At 37.9% G+C, this 20184-nt stretch overlaps 1 protein-coding gene across 1 annotated transcript in view; it reads right to left on the reverse strand.

The window, feature by feature from the left end:
• Nucleotides 1-2121: 2121 nt before the first annotated feature.
• The window catches only part of STK26 (serine/threonine kinase 26), a 29106-nt gene continuing 11043 nt past the window's right edge, over nucleotides 2122-20184 (reverse strand). The window contains exons 3-12 of the mRNA XM_071442323.1: nucleotides 15860-16090; nucleotides 11534-11590; nucleotides 9783-9891; nucleotides 9535-9692; nucleotides 6847-7032; nucleotides 6059-6207; nucleotides 5305-5398; nucleotides 4705-4767; nucleotides 4478-4614; nucleotides 2122-4052 (exon numbers count right to left, since the gene is read on the reverse strand). Coding sequence (XP_071298424.1) covers nucleotides 4028-4052; nucleotides 4478-4614; nucleotides 4705-4767; nucleotides 5305-5398; nucleotides 6059-6207; nucleotides 6847-7032; nucleotides 9535-9692; nucleotides 9783-9891; nucleotides 11534-11590; nucleotides 15860-16090 — 1209 coding nt within the window. The 3' untranslated portion in view covers nucleotides 2122-4027. The remainder of the gene's footprint in view (nucleotides 4053-4477; nucleotides 4615-4704; nucleotides 4768-5304; nucleotides 5399-6058; nucleotides 6208-6846; nucleotides 7033-9534; nucleotides 9693-9782; nucleotides 9892-11533; nucleotides 11591-15859; nucleotides 16091-20184) is intronic.

Consider the following 20184-nt stretch of genomic DNA (forward strand, 5'->3'; position numbering starts at 1 on the left):
AGGCTGCACACACAGCCCTGGGATACTCCACAATCACTGTTAGCTCCTCAAAGCATGTGGAGACACACCTTGAGCATGTCCCACCATGAGAGATCACTGTACAAACACCCTGCCCAAATCTTCAGGAACTGCCAGGGCTGGTCTTCAAGACTATGCTGGGAAAACAGCATTGAGAGGGAGAAACAAGGGCTTGGGAACTATTTTTGGATTTTTCCATGGATTAGGGAGCACTGGGGCACAGGGTGGGCACTGTGCTTCAGCACATCCTACACATGGTCAACAATAGCAGGGGAACAAAGCAGCTCATCAGCAAGTGACACAAATCAACATCTCTCAGCTAAATTCATTGCTTAAACCACTTTACTGACTGACTAAAATGAAGGAACAATCCCAGTAAGCAGTGGCTCACTTGTCAAGGAACAATTGAAACAACCCTTGCCTAGGTCCTTCCCCTCACTCCCTGCTCAGCCCTATTCACCCTCAAGATAAGGACAACTATTTAAGTGATTTTGTTTCCCTAGGGAAGAAAACAAGGATGGAGAGAGGACGTGGAAAGATTTGGTTTGCTGGTGGTGAAAGACAAACAGCAGAACCTGGAAAATGTAAACTGTTATAGTCCTTACACAAAGGATTACTGAAGGGGGGAAGGCACTGCAGCGTCACAGTGGGAAAACATTGAGCTACTCAGTACATTCAGATAGAAGTGACTGGTTTATATAAAACAGATAAAGGTTTAGACAAAATAGATAAAGCTGTGAAATAAGCCGACATACACACCACTAAAACTTTGCCAAGGGGAAAAGGATCTTATTCCAGTGTTAAGTCATAAAACAGTGTGATAAAAATCAGACTTTTAACAATCACTAAACTTTGTGCAAACACATTAAAACCTACACACTCTCCTATTAAGCAATCCAAATTGCAAGGCAAGAGCAGGTGTGATGACACTACAGTGCACAGAAATGAACAGAGGGGTCAGAGACCAAGGGCTTAAAGAATGGTTACATTGATAAAGGACTCATCTAGAACAAATACATTTCTCTATTCTGCAATTCAGACTACTTTGATAAGATTACTTCAGCAACAATTACTCTCAACCTACAGCAGGAAGCCTGGCAAACCAAAAGAGACAGAAGATGGTTCCTGCATGAATATTTGGATCTCTCTTTCCGTTAGCTACCTGCCAGCAACAGAATACTCCTGATTAAGTTACACAGTTCATCAATAACTAAAACGTGGGAAAAAGACAGCTCATTTCTGGAATCAGCAATACAGATGTCCCTTCTTAGGAGCTAATTAGAGTCTTACTATGCACAGAGACTGCAGGCATGTGCAGTACAACAAAAAAACCTTCTTGAATGGACTGTAATACAAGAGAATGAGTCTGTTTTGTACACATGTGGGGGAGATTTTCCCATGCTGTCCCATGAGGTAGGTAGACATTGCACGCATTTGACAGGAAGAGAAGAGGCACTACAGTTCAGCAACTTATCACAGTTTTATCTCAAACATGTCAGGTTCCAATTTCCCATGTCATTTGCTAACCCCACCTACCCAGAACTGTCTGTAAAGCTGCAGAGATTAAAGATCCTGTGTCAACAGGGTAGAGCCATCAGTTACAAAACTCAGGAGGAATTCCCATGAGCACTTCCCTCAGACTGCCACAGGAAAAGAACACCTTAAGGGAAGTGACACGGAAGTAAAAACATGTTTTTAATTCTGAAAAATGTAAATGGAGCTCCTTAAAATGAGATTTGTTTTGAGGCTGCTGAGGTGAAAGTTGAGGGAGCTGTGGCACAGGCCTCTGTGTCCCTTCCTGGGCTGAGGCCAAAGGCAGCCAGAGCCGTGACACCACTGCACTGCCAGCCAGGTCTGTCACATCCCAGAGTCTCCTCCCTAGGAAAGGAACCAAAGTGAACCCTGGGACTGCTCCATCCATTCCCTGGGGCACAGCAGCTGGGAGGTGTCCCCTGGCCAAGGACAGCGTGGGGCACCCAGAGCTTTGCAAAGCACCCTGGCAGGGAACACCTTTCTCCCAACATGAATCTGTGCCTGACATGTCCACACCTCTGCACAGCTGCAGAAATCCAGAATAAAATGATGCACAACAGAACAAGCTCATGAAAGTTTACAGAACTTAAATATTTATTTTTAAACCATTTTAAACCCCCCAAAACATTGAAATAAGCTTCATCTATAAACAGATTTACAAGACTAACAACTACAGAAGCTAGAGGAGCACTACAATTTGTTTCTGTGATGCAGTTATTTTGTAAAGCTTCAGATCAACTGTATTTACAACTTTTGCTGCTTTTACATTTATAAAAATATTTATTTAATCCATAACATTATTGTTTTCAAAAACTATTTCCAGACTTTTTTCTCAGATATAAATTCTAATTGAATTTCAGTTATATAGCAGATGAAAGTTTTAAACAGAAACATTTTTTTTTAAAATTAAAACAAGGAGTTAAAAGTAATTTTTTTTACAGTGTAGGCACCATTGAAAATAATTGTCCTTGGCATATCTAACCACCATCTCTCGCAAGTGTCCTTTATATAAAAACGATGTAATGGCAACATTTGACGAAAAATGCAGTATTTACTTGCACACCATTACTTTTTCAATATTTGGCAGATATATTTCAGATTCTTTAAAATGACTTTTGTGCAAAAACAAAATGTGCAGGTCTGAACCATAAAATAAACACACCCAGTCTTTATCAAAAATAAATTTACACCAACAGTTCCACAGCTAAGTACTGAAAAACAATCCCAGTTCAAAACTTCAGCATAATATACATACTGGGTTGAAAAAGGGAAAAAACCAAATCAAAACAAAACAACAGAAGAGATTACCCATCTAGCAGTACCATAAATATATAACTGAAAGCAACTTTATAGTCTTACCTACTTTTTATGAAAAAAATCACTCCGTACTGCACAGTACTACCTTTTTGTGAAAGAATATCTATAACTCAGTTATTTGCATATTAACTGGTAAATACATATTTAAAATACACTTTCAGAAAATTATAAACAAATGATGTTGATGTACTGTATTTAATGTATTTCAGAACAAAAACGTGTATAAATATCTTACAGGAGAAACAACACCACCACACAGAACGCTGGTGTTACACCGATACCTGCGGGTGAGGTATGTAACATGCGACGCTCGGCTTCTCTGGCTCCCTTCCACCCAGGCATGTAGACTCAGAGGAAAAAAAATTAAATTAAGTTAAATTGGACTTCAGGTTTTGTCCATTATTGCCGAAAGCCCCACCCCCTCAACTGTATTGCTCTAAATTTTCCTACCATGATGATATAAGATTGAGTTACTACTTCAAAACCTGTTCTAAAAGGTAATACACAGACTGTACATCAGGATAGACCTGTTGCTACATATCACCTGCAAACTATTGCCATATTGCTCTCAAATATATTTAATCATAGAGCTGCCTAAAATACTGTACCAATTTAGAATTAAAATAGATACTGTTGCAGGTTTGTTTTTCAGGGCACGATAACTATATGCTGGTTGAAGCAGGTGCTACAGCAATACCCTTGCCACTACATTACATGTCTTGAATATGCTTGTGAAAAAGCTATTTTTCTCTGAAGCTCGTTAGTGATTTACAAAAGTTTAACTCATGAATATAAAAGACCTGTACAACTCCATGTACAGGAACAAAATAGCATCAAAACATACTGTACTTGCACATTCTATTAACTAAAGTAATGGTTATTTCTAAAAGCAAAACTGCACCTCAACATTTATCAGATTAAACAGGTGAAACTACAATATTAAAAGTTGTTCTTTACAAAATAATTTCCTGAAAATATAAAACCATGTGCACTGCCACAAAATAGTTGAGTAGGTTCTTCAAATCCTCAATCACCATCAATATGTTGCAAAGATCCAAAAGGCACAAGGAGCTCATGAGCTAAGCACTGCCAAGCTTGAAGTAGTTTTGGTGGGTTTCACTGGGTCCATACGAAACAGCAGTCAATTGTGTGAAGTTTCTTAGGATGAGTCATTAACAGAAAATCTACAGATAAAAAATGCAAGGTAAAAAATTTGTTGATTATATTGTTTCAGCTAGGCAAACAGCACATAAATGTTTCTGCACCACTAAAGTAATACACGCCTTCATCTCAATGCTTTATAGTACAAAACCCACCAGAAGTAACATTTTTAAGAAAACATTCCTAGAAGAGGTAAGAAAAAGATTCTCTGTCTCCCCTATTGCCTGTAAATATGCTTAAGGCAAACCTGCAGGCTAAATTAAAGAAGCAAGATGTAGCAACTACAGTAAAGCTGTAGCACTTCCAGAGCAGATACAGTAATTGTTAGTATAGTTTGGGTCTCAAACAGAACTATTACCTGTAACTATTGGAATCACAGTGCAACATGTAACTACAAAGCTAAAGCACTGGACATAGCACATCTCTCTCTTATCACTAAACTACTTACTTCTGAAATTTCTCCATAAGTTTCTTCACCATCTTATCTGTGATCCCTGGACATGTTGCTTCTGCCACATTGATGCTTTTCTCAAGTTCCTCAATTGCTTTCTTTCTGTTAGCATTATTTGTGTCCTGCTGCTTGAGCTGAGGAGCAAACCAAAGAATTTAAAACTCAGAAAAGTTATTAGACACTTGGCTAATACTTTCAAAGAAGATTTTTAAGCCAACACTTACCTCAGCAAACACAGGGGTGATTATCATAGTTAAACAACTCAGGGTTTTAACAAGATCCTGATCCTAGAAGTTAACAAATATGGATTACATCAGCATATTACAACATACATCAGCATATATACAACATACACCAGCATATGTACAACATACACCAGCATATGTACAACATACACACTGCCTCTTAACACAGCACATGTGATTTTGGGAGTTGAGTTAAATTTAACAAAGTGTTTAAAAATACATTACAAAACCCACAAAGACACAGTACATCAACAGATGTTATGGGATGTTGAAACAGATGCCTGATGACACATCTCAAACAGTGTCATTCAGCATCAGAAAAACATTTCAGTTTTTCCTCACTAGTAAGAGACTTTAGAATTCCCATCTCTAAGAATGGATACTACAGTACATCTGCAGTATATTTTGCATTTGAGGCTGACAGGGCATAGGAAATATCACTAACATGCATTATCTCTTGAACTGCAAAAAACCAGTCAGTTCTTATGAAAAGTGAAGTTACTAAGTTTTATCACTGTCTTCCTTAAAGTGGCTTCAGAAGCAGCAGTTAGAAAGAAGAACTCCTCTGTCTGTACGCACCGTCCCGTTCTGGAGCTTCTTTGCATCCGGCTTCTTCCGAACTGTAGTGAAGCTCCACTCAGGGTGAGAATTATTCTCTTTGTTGCTGGACTCCCTGAAACAAAAAGGAAATGATGTACATAATACCAGCCACAACAGAACACCAAGCAAGCACAGGTAACCCAAATATATAACAAGTCTATCAGGACTAGTTCCGTATTCCTTGAAATAATAAGAAAAACACGCATTGAAACATTAACTGAAGTTGAAAAGAGGCTGAATAAATTGAAATGTCATCAAAAGCAAACAGAAGATGGTATCTACCTACAAGGCTTACCTTCTCCCATGGCATCCCATTTAAGAGTTATCTGATAGCCAGAAAAACAAGACACTTACAGAAAGCATGTTACTCCCCAGGCACTATGCAAACTTCCTCATGCACCTCAGCTTTGCTCTGCAATATCTCTAATTGTGACTCAGTGGTTTTGGTACAACCACTGGCCTCAGACTAGGAAATAGATAGCACTTAAACAGAACTGAAATTGAGTTTAAAGAAAGAAAATTTAAAGATGTAACAAGCACACAGACTGACTTATGTGTTACTCTTTAGGGCCATACAGGGGGGTTTTCATGGAAGAAGACAATAAAAAAAAAGGACCAGAGACAGATGTAGAGAAATGGTGTTATTACACAGAAAAGCTGCAGTAAAACCACTTTAAGAACATTAGTGAAACCAAAAAAACCACACCCAAAAAAGACTACAAAATAAACTTACGAATCTGAACCATCTGAATCACTTTCATCACTACTGTGTCCCTCTGCTTTCCACCTCTTAAACCTATCAATCAGCTCTGTCAGATATGAAGTCTTCTTGGCATTTTTCATAATGAATTTGTGCTTCAGAAGTTCTTTTGCAGTGGGGCGCTGTAAGAAACACATTAAATATTTAATGTCATGCTAACATTTCATGATTTTAAATGCTAATAGGGGACACTTAGTAAGACAACAGACTTCTAGAGCTAACTTGTATAATATCAGGAAATTAGTGAAACAGGAAGCCAGAAAAGCCAGTAATTCACATTTACAAGCACGCTAAAAATATGATCAAGTCACCCATAGACTATAGAGCTTATCCTTCCACGTTAGAAGGTCACACCCAGGAAAATGACTAATGAAAACTCTCCAGTGCAACATTTCCTTGTAAGCTGAATTCAGACAGCAAAAGTTGCACTGAAGAAAAGTATTTCAGATGATTCTCGCCTCTGTTAAGGCTTCTCTTCTGACATTATCCTAGTTTAGAGTGCATTTTAGGAATCTGCCTCTGCCACTGTAATTTCTTCCAGCATTCTCCCTCCTCCTTTTGAGTATTTTAAACAAAACAAACTAGGATGGAGACAGAGATATTAAAAAGCACCACTAAAATTCACAGTGCAAAGTATAGTCCCTAAAATGATTTCAATCACTGAAGATGCACAATGCCAGCAAAATACTTCACAAGCACACGAGAGCAGAAAGCAAAACTGAAACATCTTCACACACATGCACACACATTTATCTACTCACAAATGTTGGGTCCTTATTCAGACATGCATCAATGAATTCTTTAAAAGGTTTACTGAAGTCTCCTAATAAAGTGGGAGGATTGTTTTTCGGAATGAGGAACAGAACTCTCATTGGATGCATATCCGAGTTGGGAGGCTCCCCCTTGGCCAGTTCAATTGCAGTGATGCCCAGTGACCAAATGTCAGCCTGAGAGAGGGAAAAGGGACTGTTAGTACAAAATTATGGGCTGTCATGACTAAGTATTCAATAACTGGCATCTTCACATATAATGCAAGTATATTATAAAATTAATGGTGGCCCAAGTAGATCATGCAAACATCCAAACATTCCCCTCTAACACTTCAGGAACACCTGACTCAAAAAGACCTGGCTGATTTAATCAGTGTTTAATGACAAACATACAGATCATAATTTTTGTGCAGTTGATGCTCTAACACTGCTAGCAAGTTAAATGGACACCTAAATTTACACACTTTTGGAAAAGCTTCAGAGATATTGATCTTCCTTTGGTATTTTCCATATGTTAATGACAAATTGCCACAAATTTCCTATGTCTAATTCAGAGTTTGTTTAGGTATCCAACCTCGTTTGACAGCTCACTCTAAATGAACAAGGCAGAAAGCTGAATCAAATCCAGCAGGGCATCACTTAATTTCTTTCCTAACAGACTGCTTGATGAATTTAGGTGGAGAATTATTGACAACTAGTTAGACTTGAAACACCAAGTTCACAGTGTAAGTCACAGCAGAATAATTAAGTACTATTTATTTTAGCTAAAAGCATCATTATCAACAAATTCTGCCTTTGTATCAAAACACAGTATGATATTTTGATATCATAGATAAAATACTAGTATTCTAAATTTTTTTCCTGATTTTGATTTCTTTTCCCAAGTGAAATATATTATTACTTGCATCTTTTCAGATAAGCTATAATAGCTACTTAGATCACTAAAGGTGTTTCTCATTAAAAAATGTTTGGCAGTAATCAACTACACTTGGCCCAGAATCATAAACCAAAACTGCCCATAGAGTAAACAAGGATTACAATTTGCATCTCTCCAATATTCCTTTCTGCTCACAAGACCTAAAATAGCTGTACTTCATAGCAAAGAATTAAACTAACTCACAATTTATTACTGAAATACCATAACCAACAATTGCGTATTGGAGCAAAATTATTTTTAAGAGGAGATGGGGCTTACAAATTTCTGGAACCACTAAAATGTATGAATTTCTAGTTTACTTTCCAGCCTTTTGGAGCAGAGAGAGAATAAAGATTAAAATTCAGTCCAGATACCAAAAGAGTCATCAGTATTAGTCTAGAAACTGAAGTGTAACCTATCCAAATCCTTCACCTCTCCTACCAAAGGCTTGTATCTTCTGTGCTCTCCCACCAGCCTATTGGCATGGAAGAAAAGGGGAAGACATTGCTCTAGCAAGACACTGAGGAGATATGGAAGGCAAAAGATTAGGTTGCTGAGGCATGTAAATGAAGGGGTGCTAAAGCTGATCTACACACAGGGCAAGCAGAAGAAGAATTATTCCCAATGTGACTGACCAAGACACATTTTTAAAGCAGGGTAGAGAGCTTTTGCAAAGTGCCCTAGGGAACACATTACAGTGGGACCACTGAAACCCTGAACAGGAGAATTCCAACTTTTTTATCAGCAAGAACCCTTGTGACAAGTACACAAATTCTTTCAAGTCTGACTGATCCTGGGAAAGTCTCCTGGAGTGTGAATGCTTTCAGGACACTCCAGATACCCACCAGATTTTTTTAAAATATATGCACATCATGTAAGTATAGTTTCATGTCTACTGTTTGAGAAAAAGCAGTAAGAAAGTATTACTATACACATACCAAGGTTTTTATTCTCTTGATGCTATTTTAAGGTTTTGTCTACAGAGTGTGGAAAGTCCAATGCCAGACTGAAACATGCTGCTGTTTCACCAAGCACACTCTAGGACATCCTGTGGTTTTACACAGAGAAGAGGGGACTGTTCCCTTCTTATTGTAATTTCTAGCACCAGTTCTCAGCTCTCAGAAAAACATAGAAGAACTCTGCTTTTCTACTGCTAGTTCACACAGGGAAACTCTCCTTTGCAATAAGTCATCCATCAAGAGCTCTCATGACACAGAAAGGCACCAAGGTACCACAATGCTACTCAACCACAGCCACCAAGTTACTTTTTACCTTCTCAAGACCTGTGCTAAAATTTTCAGTATTACATGGATCCTCAGAAATACCATTTGAGAAATTATACCTAGATCTATATTTATAGAAATGTGAGAAGAAATTAACACTGTGGCCACCATCTTGGCTTTAAATGAACTGCCATGTTCTGGTGGCATTTTACCTTGTGAGTACTTTATTACTGTTTGAATTAATTGCAAAACATTGAACTGAAACCAAATCAACCAACCACTCCACATTCAGGGAGTTGCTCTGAAAGAGACATGACATCACCATTTTACTTGGTGACTTTGTACCTGAGTACAATGACAGGTAACTACTGTATAAAACCAATTAAATCCTACTTTTAATTTTATTATTTGAAACCCTGTAATTTCAAATCTACTTTTTTTTTCCCTCTCCATACTGATAGAGCTAAAAGCAAAAAAATCAAAACAAATGCTGTTGGATAACCAGATAAAAAAAAAAAAAAAAAGAAAACTTCTACTTACTTTTGAATCATATGCTGACTGCTGAATAACTTCAGGGGCCATCCAAAACGGGGTTCCAACAAAAGTATTTCTCTTAATTTGTGTGTCTGTTAGCTGCCCAGCAACTCCAAAATCAGCAAGCTTAACATCACCTTGTTCTGATAACAAGACATTGGCAGCTGCCAAGGGGAAATAACATAATAACTAATTAGAATATTGTTTTATTTTTTAAAAGGCATTAACAAAGTAACATTTGAAATGTTGCACACCTTTTATATCCCTGTGAATTTTCTTCTCTGAGTGTAGGTAGTCAAGACCTTTCAAGATTTCCTTTAGCATAGTAGCAATCTGGAACTCATCAAATGGGCCAGCACGCAGCTTCAAAAAAAGACACATTAAAATAATCTGAGTCTTGTATCTAATTTTTGCCTTGCTTTGATTCAATTAAATCTTAAACCTGAAACATTTTTCAAAATTGGAGAACTAACAAAATTAATGCAATATTCAATGCAATATGTCAGTATTCTAATTGAAATAGGTGCCACTGGAATGATCACCTTCACATCTCTACTGCAATACACTGAAAATGCTCTTACTCCTCAAACACACTCTGTCTGTGCTCCCCTCAGCATGCAAAGCACAAGAAAAGCAACAACTGACTTCCCACAAAGTTGTATTTCTCTACAAGCAGCAAACTGAATTTTGCAATTTAGATTAAGTAAATTAAGAAAACCAGTTCATTTCAAAATAGATTTATCTGTTGATTGTGGGTTTTTAATTTAATGATGCAGTTTTCACTTGTCCCAGTATTTTTGATTCCATGCTTGCTTTTGTATCAGGAACATGACATGCTACTATAAAGCTGCTAATGTATTAAGTGTAAACATTGCACATTAAAAAGCTATGCAAATAAAACCAAAAAAAAATTAAAGTGAGCAATCAAAAAAATACCAACAACACAGCACCAAAACAGTGAACACCATGAGATTATGGTAAGGCAAAGCGAGGCAAAACTGAAATTTTATTCTTCTGAAATTTTATTCCTCTACAGGTTCAGCAATTTAAATTGGCACTACTAATAGCTATTTCCCTGTTTCTGACACTCCACAGAATACAATCAATTACTCAAAAGTTTTAGAGTATCTCACAGCCCCTTCCTCAAAAGGGCCAAGTTCTAGAGCTGCAAACCACCACAAGCTACACCTAATTACTATGCTTTTGAGGAGTTAATGTGATGTAATTTGATAAAGAAGTTTAAATAGATTTGTGAAGTCAAGCAAATACTTCAACTCTCACAGACAGGACTCCTGTTAGTGAAAACATAATTATTACCATTCTGTAATAGTGAAGACATGGTATTTTCCCTTCAGAATCACACAAAGACTGAGCTATATTATCTTACAGGAAAGGGTGGGTCTGTAGCATTGCAGCTGAGGCAGAGCTGCCCTGAAACCATGGGGAAACCACATTGACACTCAGTGGACTGTGCTTGAGCACTCTCCAGGCTACACCCTCCATGAATGCCACACTATCTGAAGTAAAAGGCACTTTCATGCTTAACTGAAAATACCTGAACATGGAAAACCCAACATCTTTTAACCAGTTCAAATTAACTGTCTGTGGACACACTGCTCATTCATTCCTAAGACCCAAACCTAAAGGAAACATTTTTTACTGAACTGTAATGAATTCTACTTGGAGGAGGTGGGAAGTGATGGATAGAGGACCCCAAACCTCCAGCAAACATACAGCAAGAAAAGGACTTATCAAACTAAAAAACCCTGAGAACTGAAAACAAATGGATGCTTCCTAATGCTTACAGCCAAAGAGCAATACAGAAAAATTAAAACAATTCAATGTGACAGGACTACCATTCAAATTCACACTTTTTAGACCATTAGCACATAGCAGTGATGTAATATCAGCTGCCTCCAGGTACTTATTTTTATAAAGTGATATAAAACCACAATGAAATAAAGTTCACTGATACTTATAATGCAAAAATAAATCATATACTTACAAGATCCAAAGCTGACCCTCCACCTAAGTATTCCATTATTATCCATAGTTTTGTGCCCTGTAAAGGAAGACATGAGTTGTCAAAAGTCCAAGGCTGCCATAAAAAATTTTTACATATATATTTCAACAGACTACCAGCACACTCTTAGGAAAAAGTAAATAGAGAGTTGTTAATCACCTAATTGTATGCAATTACTTCTTGTAGAATGATCACACACCTCCTGTGAAGTCTAACATATTAATTATTAAGTTTGTCTTCTGTATTTAAAAAAGCAATGATAAAACACCATCACTACTAGCCAATTTCTGCTAAATAGTGTCTAAAATTATTTCACTTAAAGGAACAGAACTTAGAGGGAAAAAAGTGATTAGGCAGTCGTTTAAGTTTTAATTAAATACAAATAATTGTTTAAAATGGACCTTGAGAATATGTCAGTTTCTGCACTTCCTCTGTGGAGATGTCTCAACCTCTAGAACTGACAAATTATTCTAACACTGATTTCTAGGTACTGACTTTGTCCTTGGCTTGTTACTGCAAAAGGAGGCTGGATCATAGAAACAAAACTGGAAGCACTTAGCAAATCTACAGACTACTTCTTGCCAGAGTCCCCTCAAAGGACAAAACTCAGATATGAATCTATGTGATACTAGTCGAGAAAATTTTGTGAATAAATATATTTATTTAAAATAAAACCCAGTTATTAAAAATACTCGACTGAACCACAGCTGGTGAAGTACCACACACACTGTGTAAGAGTCCAGCAAATATTTACCAGTGCTAGCTTCTCATTACAGAGCACCAGCTTAGGGCAGGAGTACTCTTTAATGCCTCTTGCATTCTCCATTGTATACTTTCCCACCCTATGGCCTGCCCAAGAATGGAAATCTAAAGAAAACTCAGCAGGCAAATAAAGGTGCAGTTTCTGAAAGCACCACATCCAATCATCCTAACAAAGTGTGCTCTATTAGATTTATACTAAATTTAAAAACCACACCATTTATGAGAGTCTATTCCAATATTATGATCTCAGCAGGGAAGGGCTGGCTAATTTTAGCAGTTTTTATAAAGCCCAACTTTGTCAGCTCAGAAGACCTGCAAGGAACTCCTGTTCAAGGCAAACATTGTGGTTACCAGACATGTCTGGAGAATTTGACTATTACTTGAAAACAGTACAGGGTGAAAATGAGTAAGTACTGCTTCTCAAACAATGTCTCAAAGAAATTGCTACTATCCACTGTACTCGGGTGTAGGTATTTTCTAGCCAGGCATGAACAACCTTTTTCCTGGCTATTTTCTGTCAGCCAAGTATAAATAGACAGGGCAGAACAACCAGTATCTTTAGATTGTCTCAAAGCTTTGCTGCACAAAGTGCTGCACAATTCTGATGGAAGTCTCTGGATGTCACTGTAGGGTTTCTCCATATTTAAATCTGAAAAGCTGAGAATAATTTCAGGTTTGTTTCAATTGCAAAAGAAAAGAGCAAGTTCAGGTGGCTGTAATAGTTAAAAGGCTAGAGACTGAAAACCTTGGTCTAAATGGCACAAATAAGGAAAACAGTCATGGAATTCCAGTCATCAAGAGATTTATCTCTATGGTACTGCTGGAAAGTCCAGCTGAAGCACTTCATTGAAGTATCCAGGAATAAACATATGGGACATTATGAATGTGAACTTCACACTACTTGTATCCACTGCAAACTGCATCTGATCTCTGCAGTCTAGGACTTGGCTTTGTAAGAAATGTCTTAGTTTTTAGAATTTAACCTCAGTATTCTTTAACCTTTAATTATACAGTCATTTGGTACACAACTGTACCCATTTCATTGTTTCAAAGAGATATTTACAGTGCACAAAAAAATTAAATCCTGAATGAAGTACTACACACTTTAACAATTAGGCTGACAGCCACTCTCAAAGAAATAGCTAATAAAAAGTTCCCAGCTAGATCAATTAAGTAAAACAAGCAAACAAAAAGCAGACAGACACAAAGCTCAAAATACCTGCTATTACTAAAATGAAAAGGCAGAATAAAAGATTCTTTGCACACTGACCAAAGCCAATACCCTCTTTCCCCTGAGGTGTCTCAAGCTGAAAGATCTTGAACTAGCAACCAGGGATTAATCTAGTCTAAGAACAATTTAGATAGAAGATACTACTTAAAAAGTTGCTTTATTTATTTTTAATTACAGAATTAAAGGTATTTATTTATTTGTGGATATTTTTATTCATTTACTTGGGGAATAGCAAGCAGCAGAATTACCTATCATGCTACTCTGGGATGCAAAACATTCCTGTGAACAATTTTTTACTTTTTTTTGTTGTTGTTTTGTTGGGTTTTTTTTCCAAGAGGAATTTCTTAAAAGGAATGAGAAAGTAACCAAAATTCCACAAACACCTCCCCAAACTCCATGCACAGAAATCTTCCTTCCCCAAAAACTTTCCAAGTGTGAAAAGTAAACAAGAGATCAGCATTAATCTTTCAGAATGTATCCATTTAGAACAGAAATGGAAAGAACTCACAGAGTGGTTAGGAGAGTACTGCTGCATTAACACGATCCTACATTTGCCAAGAATTTTTTAAATAAAAAAACCTAAGCAGAATTTAATAGCTGCATAGCACTGATAGAATAGCTAGATTTACTTTCCACACCTATATTGCTGTAAATAATGATAAGACTATTTTCTTTCCCTATCCAATCCATAATTTATAAAGCTTTTTCCACCCCCCACCTCTGAGAAAACAAAGAACAAACAAAATAAATCCCCACCCAATCAAAGTTTAATTCCTCCATTCATAGCTGCTGAAATCACTGTTCAGTTCTGAGATTTCACAAAACACTTTTCCCAGCAGAAACACTGACAAGTAAGAACACTTTCCATGACTTACTTTGACCTGTTTGTACTTCAGGGCAAACAACTGGGCTTTTACAGCACAAAGCTGAAATGATGGATATGCAGGAGAATAGAATTTAGGACTTAGCTCATCACAGAAAATAAAGGACTGTAAAAAAGACTGATCATGTCTGGATCTGCAGCACCATTTGTGCACTGCTCCAGGGGAACCTTACTTGAGTTGAACTCAAAGTTATCTTGAGATGAACCTGCTTGTTCTAATATGCTGTGATGGTAGAAAGTAAATCCTACTTTTCAGACATTTATTACTTATTCACAAACACAACAAAAATCCCACCAATTGAGCCAAGTAAAGAGAAGCAAAAATGGGTTATCAATGGCAATTTGTATGTGTAGTCAGGTGTGAGGAAGTCACAGTAAACAGCAAAGCCACTACAGCTGTCTTACATTAGCCAAAATGAGAAATTAGTATATGGACTAATTTATGAGCACCTGAAATATTGGAAAAATAACTTGCCCACTTAGTATTAAAATATAAAAGAGTGAATACTTTTGTAATTTAAATGGAAAAAAGCAAAAATCTACAAAGAATATTACTAAAATTCTGCAAATACTTTTATGTATCACTGAAAGATACAGCACAAGTGTGAGACAGAGAACACTTATCAGAAATCTGTCTCTGAAATGTACAAAACCCCACTACACGTCAAGAAAGCAGAAATGCTGAGAGGGAGACCAAGCACCAAAAAACAGAACCAACCAGAAAAACCTCCCAAAGTGAAACAAACAAACCAAAACCAACGAAAAACCCAAACACAAGCAAATGACTCCTCCCAGATACTTAAAATACTTTAAACTATCACTAAAACTTTAGCTTTCATTAAATGTTTTCAAGGATTTTTTAAAAGTCACTTAAAATATGTCAGCAGTGCAAAACATTTAAGCAGTACTTAAGGTGAAAAGTTTTACTCAACATTTTGGTTTTCTGTAGGTTTTCATTTTTGTTTGTTTGTTAAATTATGCCTTAGATAACACTTCACACTGTGGTTACATAATTCTGCTGATGTCAGTGTTACTTTGTCTCAGGCCTACTAAGCTGCATAACTGCCAACACATTTTACATGATGCAGGGTTTCTTTCCACACCAGGAATAGCTTTTCCTTCTGTAACCATGAAGGTGTATTTCTTTTGCTCAGAAAGACCACAAAATTGTCCTAGGGATTGTGGAGGGAGGAGAGAAAACCAAGGCCCAAAAGCAATGGCAAAAAGAATTCTTTATCAACTCTGTTCATTCTTTAGCCATTTTGTGCAAATCCCAGGCCCAAAGATCAAGCAGCAAAAAGAGAAAAATGAAGTGAAAAACTCTGTTCAAAAAAAAAAAAAATCTACTAAAAATGCCAAGTTGGCACAATAAATCTTCCTTAATTTTAGGTGATTTTTGTAGCAGCATTCTTTGTGCAATATTATACATTACCTTTAAATATGATCCATAGTATTTTGTTACATAAGGACTATCACACTGACTTAAAACAGTTATCTCTTGCTGTATATCTTCTATTTCATCTTCTGCTTCCTCAAGGTCTATGATTTTTATGGCAACCACTTGCTGTGTCCGATTATCAATTCCTTTGAAGACCTCACCAAAGGAGCCCTTCCCAATGCGTTCCAATTTTGTGAAGAGTTCCTCTGGGTCTGCTCTGTGGTTCTAGAAAAAGACGAAAAAAGGAAAAAAAGACACATGAGTTGCCTAATTTACTTCCAAGTTATTAGCCCTCATTACTCCCCAAGAAGCACACCATCCAGATTTATCATCACCAGAAGGGCTGCATCAGGTAAATTTATTTCCTACTCACTAACTTCCCATTCAGCTATTAGTTACAGAACATACATTATGCAATTCTGTCAAAGGTAAGTGAGCCTTACCAGGGAGGGAGTCAGGTACAAACCTCATTTCACCTCCTCACATAACCACCCCTAAACAGAGCTGTTCTTAACATTAATCCTGTCTGTGCAGGAATTCAGAAGACTGGGGAATGCAATTACTGGCACAGGACCACCACCAACATCACCCAGGCAGAAAAGGCTGGGCTTCCCACCTGGCCAAGAGCCTGGGGCAGGCACAGCTCCCTGTCATGGAACACAGTGAGGGGTGCTCAGGACAGGATGGCACCACTGCCAGAGCCCGAGATCAGGTGAGACCAGGTGTCTTTGGGGCAGTTAAAAGGGCTGACAGAAAGATGAGCCAAAGGGACAGAGGTGTTCAGCAAGGAATGAGAAGCTGTCATGGAGTGCTGGACCAGTGGCACTGCTCAGAACTGGCTGGTATCACCACACATGCCTTACAGAGGGGAGCAGAGCACTGCTGAGGACACTGCTGGTTTGGAATCTCTGCTGAATAACTACTCTTAAAATCACCAGACTGGTTATTATAAAAATATTTTACATTTCTTTGTAGTCAAGTAGATTTTTTAGTAGACAAGTAAGTAAATTTCTTAATAGACAAGTAGTTGGGAGGGCAGCAAACAGGAAGCAAATTCTCATTTTCCCTTCAAGATAAAGCATGCCATGTAGCTGAGAGAACCTTGCATATCCCAACATCAGAGTACTGGCTTCTGAAGGACATGGATGACACACTCCACTGTTTAATACCACAGAACTTGAGATCAGAGTACAAAAGTTTGCAGAGAAATGTTTCGAAGAGGTCAGACAGACACACCAAAAGAACAGAACAGCCCATGCTTTGCAGAGCAACAGAATTAAACACCTTACTGCTATCAGAACTGGGCAACTGAGTGCACGAATCAGTGTTGAATAAAGAAACATCCCTGCCTGAAAAAAGCCCTCTAATTCAGTACATTTTGAAAATATGGAAGAAATGCTTTGCTCTGCATCTCTCTCACATTCCAAAAGTCAGAACCAGCAAAAGAAGTGGCAGGTTTGGCAAAAGCAGATATTTAACCTAAAGCACAGATTACCCTACACAACCAAATACTCAAGTATCAACAGGAAACTCCAGAAAATAACTTTACATTGGTGTTCTTGCAAATTCCTGAGAAAATCTTTACTGGCGAAAAAAAAAGCGTAAGTACTTTAATCTAGTCCAAAAGGGACAGTCCCATTTTCTTACATCTGGGCCCTTACTGCTGCTTCTTCCCTTTGATCAGAACCAGAATTTATCCCACAATATGGTGAAATGAATCAGGAAACAGATTTAGCTAAGAGTTAACCATATGATTTTCCAGGTTTATTTTCAGCTGAATCAGTTCACTGCTCATATATACCAAGCTGTTATTTCTGTTATCACAAGAGGAGGGAACATGAATTAGTACAGCAGATTCATACTGATCTGGGGAGGTAAGATTTTGCAAAAAGACAAGACACACTGCTGCTCCTGAGCAGCACATTACAACTGTGGAATGAGGAATTTCCCTTTTGTCTATAATGAGCTCATTGCTACTCTACTCCATTAAAAACAATTCTTAGAAGTAGTTAAACAAAAAAATTCTATTTTCTTCGGTTGATAGAGACAGTGAAAGACCTAAAAGATGAACAAATACACAATCAAAGCAAATAAAAAGAAAAAAAAAAAAGAAGAACCTATTTGGTTTGAAACCTGGAAGAACTAATTTTGTTATACTGGGAAAGAAAATGACTGAAGCCTTCAGGTGCTCATAAAGCTTTTAGTTAAAATGGTCACAGAAGAGCAGTAAATCCTGAGACTGTCCGAAGACAGACACATTGCTGTGCACTGCTGCACCAGCTCCTGAATAAAACCAAGAGTAAAACCAATTTTTTTTAACACATCTGAATTTAAAATCTATTTTCTGGCGTGCTCTAAAAAATGATGGTAGGGACAGGCATGGCAAAAGCAGCAGTGACTGCGACCCAGCCTTTCCCTGCTGCCAAGTAAGATGCCAAACTGTCCTCTAGACAGGAATAATTTCTCAACTGCATTAGTTACAATATGGAATAATTAACTGATAGTTCTCAATTTACAATAAACAAAGACACACACTTCCAAGAAACAAGAAAGATGGCTGGAAAACCTTTTTATTGATGCTTAAATACTCATCTTCACAAAACCTAGCTTCAATTTAAGACAGACTTGGAATCTGGGATTTCAGGAGTCATTCATACTAATTTGAAATTAAACCTGCTAAGCACTTCCAGTCAGATAAAAGAAAAGCAATTTAATAACAGACATGCTCAGCTAATCCAGCCCTTCATAAATGTCTGACCACCTCAAAGGGCAACACTTGGATTTTGCTGGGGGAAAAACCTTAAGCAGAAAACTCCTCTGGGCTCCTCAGTAGAAAAGCACATCATTCCATCCTATACACCTACTTAACCACCATCAACAGAACAAACCAGGCCTACAAATTCCCTCCCCCAAGCTACTTCAGGTGAATCAGAGCTTTAAAGGCTATTTTATCTTCCAACAACTCCTGATGCCATTATGTGTGAGTGCTGGAGTACAGGGAGATCAGTCATGGCTGGACTTCCCAGTGCTGCAGAACTCCATGTACAATCCCTGCGAGGAGGAGGTGGAACAGAGGGGCATCAGAGGAGAACAAACTGTGCAGGACTACTTGAGGAAACAGTCACATCTTTCTATTCTCAGAAAATCCTCTCACAGCAAGCAAAGTCAGCTTTACAGCTTCTGTTACTCACCGAGGCTGACAAGGGACTGTAGGACACTCCAGGATAAGGACAAATATTTCCGACCAGCTACAGCTAATATTGAGATAATGTCCTTTGGAAAGACTTCAAACTTGTAACACTACATAACTTAAAACATGGCCTGAGAACAAAGACTGCATTTTGAAACAGATTTGCTTTTACCATTCTTAATTTCCTTGTCTTTAAGCCTACTGTTCTACAGGAATGTTTTTCTGTAACTAATGAAAACAAAACAAAACTTTAAAAGACTGCTCCATAAACAAATGTATAGAAAAGGATGGAGATATATTTTATATAAATAGAAGTGTATATGTGTGTATACACATCCTCAATACATAACCAGTAAATTTCTGCAACACAGCTGCCAGCTAAACTTCTAATATGGTAGAAATTAAGATTTTTAACACTATTTACACTCCTGAGCAAAACCACCCGTTGTTTTCCTCGTTGTTTCACAGATTTTTCACTGAAATGGAAAAAACTTTGAAAGATGCCTGCATGGATAACCAGTATTCTTTTTTTTAAATATATACCGGTTTCCATGGGAAGCCAGGTCTGTTGGGCAGCAGATGGTAACAACACAATAGACACTACATGGACTCCATCATCACCTCTCCAAAGATAATACCTATAAGTGGACAAATCAGGCAGGGAATGTCTTGCTCTTTCCCTCCCTAAGCCCAGACAAAAGCAACAGCAAGTCTGACAAGCACAGGCACATCCCCCTGCCAGCTCCAGTCCCGCTGGTGTGACTAAGAGCAGCAGAGCAGCAGCACGAGCGTGACAACACAAGCCCTCCCTGCACCCTGTGCACCGTTTCCAAGTGCACCATTCCACCAGCCCAGCTCTGCACACAGCCCGGGGCCTTCAGGAAATCTCTCCTCCTCTCTTATTCAGCCTTATGCCATCACTGTATGGGTGTATACAAATCTCTATGTGCACACAAAGTCACACAATCTGGCTCCTAAAGGACCTCAGGACGTCATCCAGCCTGACCAACTGCTCAGAAGCCCCAAATCAAAAACACTATAGCATCATTTTGGCCAGCATACTTTTTTTTAACATAATTTTTGCCAGTTGTTGTGTCAAGCATTCTGCCAATCTGGCTTATATAACCTC

The sequence above is a fragment of the Agelaius tricolor genome, unplaced genomic scaffold (assembly GCF_023055355.1).
Source record: "Agelaius tricolor isolate 1412-34295 unplaced genomic scaffold, bAgeTri1.0.p SCAF_17, whole genome shotgun sequence".
In the NCBI taxonomy this organism is placed as follows: Eukaryota; Metazoa; Chordata; class Aves; order Passeriformes; family Icteridae; genus Agelaius; species Agelaius tricolor.